At 42.0% G+C, this 12,241-nt stretch overlaps 1 protein-coding gene across 5 annotated transcripts in view; it reads right to left on the minus strand.

The window, feature by feature from the left end:
• LOC144822437 (transient receptor potential cation channel subfamily V member 1-like) overlaps positions 1 to 12,241 on the minus strand; it is a 238,168-nt gene that overhangs the window by 67,392 nt on the left and 158,535 nt on the right. For all 5 annotated transcript variants that reach the window (XM_078679961.1, XM_078679957.1, XM_078679958.1 and 2 more), the window contains 2 exons: positions 11,760 to 12,058; positions 7,740 to 7,928 (listed from right to left, as the gene is read on the minus strand). In XM_078679961.1, the coding sequence (XP_078536087.1) occupies positions 7,740 to 7,928; positions 11,760 to 12,058 (488 nt within the window). The remainder of the gene's footprint in view (positions 1 to 7,739; positions 7,929 to 11,759; positions 12,059 to 12,241) is intronic.

Consider the following 12,241-nt stretch of genomic DNA (forward strand, 5'->3'; position numbering starts at 1 on the left):
TTTACTGGTCTGATTTGGTACAATCGAACTCCCTTTGACACAGGAATCTTATAAATCTTACGAAAGGAAATTTACCATACCTTCCTCAGGAAGTCTGAAATATTTTTAATTTACATACATATGCCAGGAAATAACCCACTGGGAAACTCTGGCGCTCATTTAGTTTGGCAGATGCAGGACATCTACCAAAAAGAAGCGGAGGTCCTACCCACCAAGCTTGTGGTTTCCGATGCTATTCAGTGCATGGGGAAGAGACATGTTTTCAATAGCATAGCCTCTAGTGACAGAAACCTTTGACTGACAGCCTGTCCGCCACTGGGCTGTTGATCAATGTACATCAGAATGTCTGCCGTACACAGGGCAGTCTTTCTGATGTACAATTTACCTGTTTGGAATAACCAAGGAAAGCATGGCAGTGCCAAAGAAATTACCCTCCAACGCACTTGAAGAAAACACACAGCTCATCAGGGTGAATAGTTTTTGGGGGGTTTTCAATAATAAATTCATGCTCTGGGAGTTTATTTTTAAAAAACTAAAAACTTAGCTGAATGTGTGCATTCAACATGACACCAACCTTGCAAAGCTTCCAGTAGGGATCCCTAAGAAAGCAGTGGAGCTCCTGCAGGAGCACTTCTGCTGAAGGGATTGAAACTCTGAAGAAATATCCCGCAGAAAGAAGGCACTGGTATAATCAAAGCACTCTGGATTCGAGACCCTTTCCCACATTAATTCCAATCTCTTTTCTTCTATCTTTATTAGAAGTTGCATTCTCTGAAAAACATTTCCCACATGACTACACATTCTATCTCCAAAATAAAAAGAGTCTCGATGGGGCCTGTTTTGCACCAAACTTTGCTATTGGGTCTGCCAACAATGTTGGGAATAATATGGTCCTCAGTGAGCTAAACTCATTTTTTGGCAACATCCGCTTATGGAAATAATACATTGATGATATTTTTTGATTTGAAGAGGTAATGAGGCGACCTCAATGCATTTACTGCCAGGCCTAATTCAAGTCACAAACACCTCACATTTACCATTCAGTACAGTAAAGCATCCCTTCCTTTCTTAGACCTCAATAAAATGTGAAACATTGTTTACAAGTGGTCATGTCAATAAACCAGCATTATTTTCAGCTAGAAAAGGCACCTAAAGGACCATTCGTTTAAAGATATCAACTGGACACCAAAGGTTACTACCACTGCCTCCATATTGGCCATGCAAGCCATTCTAAGAGACCATAAGTGCCATAAGTGTTCTGTTTGTTGCCAGACATGTGGCACTAAATCATTCAAACATATCATATCAAAGACAATTTTCCAACGGCAACTCTTCAAATGGCATCTACGCCATTTGGGGTTCATGTGACCAGTTTGATACTTGCCAAACCTTACAGAAAATCACACTACCCAACATATATGTAGGATATGTTGTTGTAAAGAGAATACTGATCTGGTATCTCGCTTTATCCCGGCGAATCACTCCCAATTAGAGCTGAAATGGCAAGTGAAAGAGCAAACTAGATCACCACCAATGGGTGGTAATTTATAGTCGCTTTGCAACAGAAGTGAACCACGCTGGATAATGAAATGCACTTCTCTTACGGTGGAGCTCAGCTGTTTTAGATTGTGATATATATATATATATATATATATATATATATATATATATATATATATATTATGTACAGAAAGGGCAGCACAACTGGATACTTTTTCAAAGTTGCTTTATTTCACAACACTCCACCAACGCGTTTCAGCCTCACGGCCTTTCTCACGTGAGGCTGAAACGCGTTGGTGGAGTGTTGTGAAATAAAGCAACTTTGAAAAAGTATCCAGTTGTGCTGCCCTTTCTGTACATAATTGAATTGGGGCTTTGATCCTGCCTTCGGGTTGAGCACACGCTGGCGAGCGCTCTCATGCGGAATGGATCGAATTCTGTGGATATATATATATATATATATATATATATATATATATATCTCCAATATCCAGGGTGTGAAAATACATATGTGTGTGTGTGTGTATATATAGATGTGTTTATTATATACAAATGTTGATCTGTTCCACTATTCTCACATACCTAAACTCTGAGACCATCATGGAACAGGCTAACATCTTCCATGGCATTGATACAGAATGATTATGTATAGCCTTCGTGTTTTTTATTTGCTCTTTTACTCCTGTCTCTTCCTTTTGCTTTTTTTCTTGCCAGAACTGGTGTTGCTTCTGCAATTGGAGCGATTTACTCTTTTGCTCTTTGCACACTTTTTTCCTAACTATACCATTATCCCCTCCCCTTTCTGTGACAATCCATCATCCTAATGGGTAGCCTTCGGGCTGTTTGGACCTACAGGTGGAGGTTTCTTTCATTTTAGGTCCGTGAATCAATATTCTCGTGTGACTACTTAGACGTGTGACTTCTTTACATGTTTACACATCCAAGTACATTTCTTCACCCCCAACTGGCCTCTACTTACTGCCCTCGATACTTATTTCTCTACATGCATGTTTTCAGGCAAACTACGTTTTGCTTGAAAGAAAAGGTAATTGTGTACCTTGAGTTTGTGAACCCTAATACGGTAAATGAATAAAGTTACAACTAGGAGTATGTGAAATTTGTTTTCTTTACTTTTGCTTAATTACAGGCAAAATTATGGTTATTTATGGCAAATTCTTGAATTAGCATTATATTTTAGCACAAAATGCGTCCTGGCATTAAATTTTGAGGCGTGAATGCATTTCACTCATGCAACATAATGCAAAAAACAACAGCACCGTAAACAACAGGAGCTCACATTGACAGTAAATTTTTATCACAGTCAGCGCATAACTATACAAAGTGGTGTCATTGCATATTAATTTCAGGAAATTCCGTGAAACCTAGAAAATTATGCCAGTGTAAATTGAATTTTGCCCAGGCCTAGTTACAACAGCAATCATCTTCATTGATTTATTTTTAGTGACATTGTACCAGTTCAGTGCTCTACCACTACCTCTGTCTTGACGATAACTTCACAACTCCACTATGGGCGAATCGCTATTGACTTTCACAGCCACAAAGTCACCTGCAATACAATCATTTCATACAGACCACAAGGTTCATAACTCTGACACAATTTTGAACCATGCTCTGAAAATATTTTCCTCTTCTTTCTATATTACTTTGATCATATTTTCCGAGATACATGTTTTTAAATTATCATTAGCCTTGAATGGACAGTTGTAGTTTCGTGATTACAGCTTATGTCTCATGTTTCATTTCTAATACTGAATATAAAATTAACATAATGTTTACTCTCCACATATGGTCTAATTCTAATACTTTTCACATACATTTAGTGTGTTAGAATAGAGATTTTTGACATAAATTTACCCTGTTAGAATCGAGATTTTTAGACTATCTCTTATTATAATAAGATTGTTCAAATTAATTTGACCTAGTTGAAACTTTGTTGTTTCATGTTCTGCAAAGTAGCTATGTGCGTGAATCAGACCTTTATTCCTCGCAATCCTGAACCTCCACCTAGATGGTATTGACTATGACTAACAAATGCTCTATTGCCTCGGGGCTATGCTCGCATTTTATAAAATAAAAATGACACAAATAAACTGAGACATAAACAATACTGAACTAATTGGCAGGCTTGTTAAAGAGTATTTCATTTTAGGGACCTGGTAAAAATCCATCTTTCCCAACTCCATTTCTGAAATTATATGTGCGCTACTAACTGTTGGATTATTTTTTCTTCTTTTTAATGGCCATGAAGGACTCCTCTGGAAAACATTAGCTTCAGTTAGATCCTGTTTACAGTTAACCAAACTGTTACACATTTAATATTAGCAATGTTCCAACTGAAATGGTAGCAGCCTTTTTGGAGCTGCTATAATGACTTAAGTAAGCTACAGGGTATTGTGTCTAGCACAGTAGTTGAGAGATCAAAAACTGAATTGATAAACACCAGCTTATCATAAATCAGCCCTCTCTCACCATGCATCTTATGCACTAAAGTTAAACCTCACCAGTGCTTAGTTTGAGCCGGTGGTTTCTGGTGTTCGGCACCGGCATTTAATTGTGAACACCGGTATTATAACAGTCTGCCACATGGTGTCCCTGTGTGTGTGTAATTCAGTGATGAGCAGAATAACAGCTGTTTATTAATTCAATATACATTACAAACAATTAGTTCCTGGCACCTAAGCCATTCTTATAGCTTTGGGGGCCTGGAATACTCTGAATAATGACACTTGTAGTTGGTAGGTGCATAGGTATTGTCATTGTCAGTGCTGGCATGGCAATGGGTGGTTACATCTCCAGTGGCCTACTGGCGAGGGCCCTTGCACGTATTGTATTATAAATTAAGCACTGTACCTCACTAACAAAACTATCCCTATCATTATCTGGTTTGATTTGCAGCATTTCTGTAGTCATCCTATTACCTATTACCTGTATGTATCCAGAAGGTCAGTAGCTCTACTGATGCCAATTTAGATCTGTGAATGAGCCAAGGAACTGTTAACAGCAGTTTTTCAAGATGTCTCAATGCGAAGCATCAGGTGCTGTGATCTTTGTACTACCTGCAAACAACAGACTTGACTCTTGGCAGATGCACACAATTTTTACTATTTCTGCAGATGGAAACTCTTGAACCTTTCAGTTGAGGGGTTATATTAGTATCTATTATTTGAAGTACTTTGAAGCTGCAAAGCTGTGTCATTAACTGTTATATGAATAGTGCATTGTTATTGCTATGAGCTGTGGAGACTGAAAATGTCACTGTGTACACAACATGAAGATGACTCTTGCTCCCTGATTTTGCGGGATCTCTCTGCTGCCTTTGACACAATTGACCATCCCACCCTCATACGAACCCTCAACTCGCAAACTGAATTCACCTGCAATATCCTTCACTGCTTCTCCTTCTTTGTTTTAAACTGACACCAGTTTGTTCACATGAGCACCTCTAGGTCACAAAAGATTCATATCACCTGTGGAGTCCCCCATGGTTCCATAATGTCCTCTGTCATCTCCAAACTTTCCATGAACCACCTGGTGCTCTACTCACAGATAACAGGTTCAAGATTCCCCAATATGGTGATGATAGACAACTCTTCTGATGTCTCATCTGCTTGCTGCATCCAACACTGCAAATACACTTTCCATATCATCCAGACCTGGATCCAGACCTGGATGACCTGGATATTCAGCACTAACATGAAGGTCAACCCAACCAAAACAAAATTCCTATTATTTGCCAAGAACAACAAACAAGATACAGTATAAATGTGAGATGATGACATAAACCTTAATAGCTTCAAAATCCAATTTTCATAGAATGCCTAGTCACTTGGAATCACTCTGGATACTGACCTCATCCTCAGGGGACACATTGCCAAAAACAACGGCCTACTAGAGGCTCTCTCTTCAAAAGAAAGTCAAACCATTTCTTGCAGAAGGCAACTTCTGAACTGCTATTTAAATCCTCTTGCATGCGGAGGATGATAATGCCTTACACGAAAGCCTCCCAGAGTCTACAGCTGCCCCTTTTATGGGCAACTTATATGTTGAAGAACGTCTCATCCAGGGCCAAATGAAATATGACATCACCTCATCCTGAAGGAAGTTCTTTGGCTCCCCTTGCCGCAACACACCATATTGAAAACCACCTTCATCACTTACAGAGCAATCCCTACCAACAACTCAGCTTATCTTGCATACAAGCTCACCATGCCTGGTGGTGCATGGGTCACCCACAGCCAGACACCATCAAACTTCAGACTAAGAAGTATAAAAAACAAAACCAAGACAGGAGGTCATTTCTATATATGCACCCAGGATCTGGAGGCAGGGCACAGTTTGGGGTACACACACTAGAAGTTGGGCCCCACAGAATTATGCTGACCTTGTACCTGTGTAAGATACCGGGACACATTTAGCAGCGCTTGTACGTTGTCTGCTTTCAATTTCAAAGCAGCAACGGGCAGGCAGCAAGGGAGCTTTTTTTTCACCTCCAACTGGGCCGAAGTTAAGGGGCCATCAGGCCTCCTTTTGTTTTAATGTCCTGACTGGAGCCGGCCTGGAACCTCACACTTAAATGTAAATGCCACAGAGGAGAAACAAAGGCTTTTAAGGCACAACCTCAATGCCAAATCTACTTTGTTAAATCTCACAATGCTCTTAAATGTACTCATAATATACATGATAATCATATGTGTGAGGTCTTAATATCTGATGTCACTTCTTTTGATGTCACTTCCAGTGAGGTCACTTCCTGTGATGTCACATGCAATGTCACGTGTTGTGACATCTTGCACTGTGATGACACGTGTCATGATTTCACTTGCTTACCGCCTAAACTGGTTAGTCACCCCACTTCTTTTTTAAGGACTTGTGCCCTGTCTGAAGCAACATCCCCATATCAATCTGGACAGCCCCAGCGCTGCACCAATTTAGGAAAGAGTTGAAGACTCACCTCTTTAAAGAACACTACATCACAATGCATTACTCATCTACAACCCAGCTTCCTTTCCTATGCCTTGTTGACTTTATGCTGGTCTTTGATCATGTAAAGTGTCCACTGCCTTTTGGCTAGGTTTGCGCTATAGAAATACCAAATAGATACATATATTCATATAATTATTGATTTCATTTGTGCAGGTCACCTTGACATTTTCCAATATGCAAGGCCATCACCTGGAAAGAAAACCTTACTTACCTGTAACACTGGGTTTGTGGCCTCTAGTTTTGCAGATACACATGCTGTGCAATCTCCTGGGATCTCGTGGTGGGTTCAGGATGTAGGACAGGTTGTTTTTCTTCAAAGAAAGCTTTCATTTTCAAGGGTAGAGTGAATGACTTCAGATCAGGTCTCCGAAACCGACAAAGCAAGATGTATTTTTTCTGCCTTTGGCTTTGGACAGAAATCAAAGTGCTTGCTGAATCTAAAATTTTCTGAAATAAGCAGTTTCTTTCATTACCAATGAGAAGGATACTACAAAAAATGCCTCGGGCTATCCTTACAAGGCTGGGCATGTAACTGGAGGATTGCCATGTACGGCCCAAGACTTTGTCAGCCCTTGCACATTTTTATAAATTCAATAGTGTGTGGGAACGCAGCAAGAAAGCTAGTGATGGTGTGCATATGAATAGAGAAAATGGGTAGAACCAGGGCTTTAAGTGGGATGAAAAGGGCTGGGGGTCTCTCAAAAGGTGCGAGGCCGATGTAATTAAGGGTGTGCCTTAAAAACTCCTAAGCTGAAAACCTATGCTTAGCAGAGTGTGCACCCAACTAGTATTTTGCTATATTTTACATTGCATCCAGACATATAATTCTGCAAGTAACATTATACTTACAAGCCAGGACTATTGGTGTTGTCAATGTTTGTTAATTGCATAAGATAAATAGGCACCAACAATGGCTTCGTTGTATAGAATATTTAAAATGCTTCTGTTCTGAAATGATGAGACTGTGAAAGAACTATACCGAATTTCTTTGAAGTCACATCAAAGGCAGTGAAGGGTGGTACGGATGCAGGGTTAAGATTTTTTTCCACCCTGAGAATAAGGGCAACAATGGACAGCCCGATTTGGACCCTTCTCAGAGCCTGCTTGTGAGGACTGCCAGTGCTGAGCACCAGCAAGACCCAGCCCACTTAAAGCCCTGGGTAGAAACTCGGCAAACGCAGTTCCAAAACTGTTAGATTCGGTTTTTGCAACTCTCTGCGTAGTTTGGCACTCACTGGGTTGTCGCTTCCGAAAGCAATGATCTCCACGACTGAGTTCTTTCCAGAGGTCTTCTCGTGGGTATCGACTGACGTCAGGTCATACAGGGAGCCGTGCAGCGGCCCGTAGGCCCATTCGGTGAACTTCCGAGACAGGTGCTGGTGTTCGGGCTCTTTCATTTCCCGTCTCACGATGTGTTTGAAAATCTAGAGGCAGAAAACAAAATAATTCAGAATATTCATCATGTTTGCAGTTCAGATGTGGCAAGGCCTACACTGGGAGATCACACAACAGGCACTGAAAAGCAAATAGCTCTGACAGGGAACTAGGCGCATGTCAGGATACCGGCAAAACCACACTGACTTGACTATGAAACTTCATGTAGTTTAGACAGTTTGATGTGCCAGAGAAAGACCACATATCAAGATGATCTGTTGATTCAGGAGAATAGTACTGTATACATTAGGCTTTCCATTAAAACCTTGGAGCACTGTTATAAATTACAAGACTTTATGAAGCAAGTTTGACGAGTGCCTTCACAGCGGATGCTCCTTATGGATGAGATGGCTATCGCAGGCACTGCTTGCTCCAATCTGATGTGACCTACAGGCAGGGCACGAGTCGGGGGTACAAGTGGGTGGACGGCGTCCACCCACTATTTTCACAGGGTGGACACCGTCCACCCTGCCAAGAAGTTGGGCCCCATTGAAAAATATGCTGAATTCGTCCAGGTGTAATTTTCAAACACCGGGTCACTTTCAGCAGCGCCTGCACGTTGTTGTCTGCTTTCGATCGGCAACAATGTGCAGGCGGGAGGAGGCTTTTTTAGTTCAGACTTGGGGAGGGGGCTTTTTTAGTTCAGACTCCTTCTGAGGGGTCATCAGGCCTCCTTTTGTTCAAGTCTCCTAGCTGGGAGCAGTCAGGAGCTTCACACCTGATGCAAATAAAGCAGAATGAGGGGAAACAAAGGCCCACACCTTGTTCACACTTCACACGTACTTATGAAAAGCAGCTTTTCACTTTCTTCAGACTTTGTTTAGGAGATATGCATGTGCTGTAAGAATGTCAGATGCGTTGGTCTTTCCCAGCATTTACACACAATAAATAGCATTTATATAGTGATTACTACCCCTGAGGAGGAGGTGTAATGATTTAAATATCACTATTTTTTCATGTAAAGCACAATCGGTGGAGGAAGTTTACGCTGACACAAGGCAACGTTGCCTTATGTATTGCTTAAAAAAATGTGAATTTTCAGCCTAAATCAGGAGGGTTCCCTGTATACTCGAAATGTGCTCCAATGTACCCATGATAGACATGTTAAAGATATATGCAAGGGCTTAAGATCTGATGTCACTTTTTAAGATGCCACTTCCTGTGATGTGACTTGCATACTGATTAACTAGGTTAGTCCCCCCACTTATTTTTTTAGGACTTGTGCCCTGCCTACAGGACACACGTTTGAATTCTGGCAGTGTCAACTTATCCTTCTGTCCTTCTGAGATTGGCGCATTGCACACCAGGATGAAAATTATTAAGAGTGTGGCAGAAGAGTATGTGCTATTTAACACACTGAGGGCCTCACTTATGAGGTTTTGACGTAGGCCAGTGCCGCAAGGAATCTTGCTGCGCTGCCCTACGTCAAAACAAAAGGGCAGGAATGTGACATATCTATGTGATATGGCGCCAACTCAGGCACCCTTGCACCATGGTACAAGAGTGCCTGCGTTGCGGTGCTTATTGATTTTGTTTGTGCAAAAAATCAATCAATTCAGGCGATTTCCTTTTTCTATGTCTGCAGCACACATAGAAAAGGGAAAGCATGAGGAGAAATAAAAACATTGCTCTTCGTTGCGCCTCCCTAACACCATCACAGGGTGGAGTTAGGTTCTGACACATTCCCATGTTTACAATTTCTCGTAAATCTGGGAATGTGTCAGGTTCCATAGGTGTTGCCTGGGAACACCCAAAGCAAGTGGCTTTACGTGGCCTTATAAATATGACGTAGCACCGGACCGTCAAAAAAGTGACTCTCCGGCAGTGCAAAAGTGCTGGTAAGGCCTGAGGCCCTGAGTAAATACCAGGTGTTGTAAATAATAATAATAATAATAATAATAATAATCCACATTTGTAAAGCGCACAATCACCCATTAGGGTCTATAGGCGCTGGGGGCCGTCGGGAAGATTAAGCAAGCTATTGCCCAGAGTCACATGGTGCTGGGCTAACCTGCCGCCGGAGCCGGGGATCGAACTGTGATCCCCAGATTCCAGCGTCAGTCGCCCTGGCCGCGGCGCCACACCTCTTCCACTAAATACCACACAGTGGGCAATTCTGACCCCGGTGGAAACACAGTCACAAGGGTTGGAAAACGCTGACTCCCTCATTATCAAGGCTGTCGTTGGTAACAGTAATATTTAGTAATTTTTAGTACTTGAAAATGGCAGAAGTGCAATTTGAAGCTCAAGTTTAAAAAAGTATTTTTGTTATTACATAATCAAGTGCTGACTCAGAATGTCACTCAAACTTGTCCTTCTCCCACATACTTAGTCCTTCACATGGTCACTGCTCTCTTCAATCATACCGGGCTGGGTGCCCAGCCATGTAGAAATCTAACCAGCCTGCCTGGGTTACCTAATAGGCTATTTTCCTCATTATGATCAGAGCCTCATTAGCTTCCGGTGCGCACAGTAATTCCTGTGGTCACACATGCCAAATGGTGTGGTTACCTGCAGTAAGCACCAACATCTGCATATTATGCCAGATTTTCATGGCAAAACTCGTAGTGCGAGATAATTATCACATCCTATAAATTCCGAAAACCTTGGTGTCAGATTTTATTGGGTGCAACTGTTGTCACATGTGTCACCAGGCCATCTGTAATGAGGGCCTTAATGATGGGGAAAGCGCTGGTTTTCTAATGGGTATCCACCATTGATTTTCCCTACCCAAGGGACTTGGGCAGGGAAAACAAACAGTGGCCCCAAGAGCCGAGAGAAAACTCCCTACTGGTTTGTTCCTCAGAAACAAGGCTTTTTTTTTTTTTAGATTTAGGGCCAGATGTTCAACCCATTTTTGCATGTGCAAATGGGTTTGCGACCCGTTGACGCATGCAAAAACCTAATGGGCCATGTACAAAGCCTACTTAGCGAGTCGCAATTTATTTGTAACTCGCTAAATAGGTTTGGCGACTCGCTATTAGGAAGGGGCATTCCCTTCCTAATAGTGACCGCAAAGCCATGTACCAATGTTTTGCTACCGCAATTGCGGTCGCAAAACACTCACAAATTACCACTCTCTTTAAGAGGGTGGTAATGGAGTCGCAAATGGGAAGGGTTCCCTTTTGTTACTGGCTCTGAAAATATTTTTTAAGGGCAGGCAGTGGTCCCAGGGACCACTACCTGCCTTTAAAAAATGAAACAAAAACATGTAATTTTTTTTTAATGCATCCTGTTTTCCTTTAAGGAAAATGGGCTGCAGCTTTGTTTATAAGCAGTCCCAGACATGGTTGTATGCTGAGCACAGCATGCCACCAAACCTGGGAGGGCCTGCCGTTCCCAATATTGTCGCAAATTGTGAGTGGCTCATTAATATTCATGAGCCTCGCATTTTGCCACCCCATTGGGAATCGCTAACAGTGTCTCTGACACTGTTTACAACCCAATTTTCGACTCACAGAAAGCGACTTGAAATTGTGTCGCAAATTGCGAGGCGCAATTTGGGTGGTCGTACATCTGGCACTTGGTTCTGAAAACAAAATTAAATTCTGAGTAGGCCGCAACAGTATGTCAGCCCATTCAGCATTCTGTTTTAACAAAAAGTGTTTCTGCCACACTGCCACACTGATGGAAGGGCTTTAGGCAAAAGGGATCCCCATCAGGCAAGCAAAAGTATGACAGCTATACTTAAAATGCCCCCCTTAGACTAGGCACTTTTAAGAAAAGAGGAATTGTTATTGGATAAATGACGCTTGTACTAATCTTCTGGGTCAACAAGAGGGTCATACATGCCAACATCAACATGAGTGTTGTGGACTCACCTCTATCTTCCCCAACTTTGCAGCAAGCTTGAGGGGTGTTAACTCCTTCCAGTTCATCAGCTCCTCTATCCTCAGTTCCGGGTACATGCGCGTGCTGCTGAGCAGTATCTCATCATACATCTTGGTGACAAACTGGGTGTTCTCCTCTGTGTCATCAGCAACCATCACCAGCGCATGCAGCACTGTGTTGCCCTCCGAGTCCCGGGCAGCAATGTCAGCCTTGCGGTAGGGGTTGTCCATGAGATAATGGACCATGCTGGGTTGGTTGGTGCAGGCAGCCAAGGAGAGTGGAAGTTCACCTGGAGAAGCAAGTGAAAGTTATAAGTAAGCTATGACGTTTATCATTTGCTACTTTGACTTAAACAGAGCCCTCTGACATGCTTTTATTTTAAACCCAATGTGTTCAGCATTAAATCCATAATATGGGTAACCTGAAGCGAGGCAGTAAATCAAGAGCCTCCCTCCAGTCAACTTGCTGGAAT

This window comes from Lissotriton helveticus, chromosome 3_1 (genome assembly GCF_964261635.1).
Source record: "Lissotriton helveticus chromosome 3_1, aLisHel1.1, whole genome shotgun sequence".
Taxonomy (NCBI): Eukaryota; Metazoa; Chordata; class Amphibia; order Caudata; family Salamandridae; genus Lissotriton; species Lissotriton helveticus.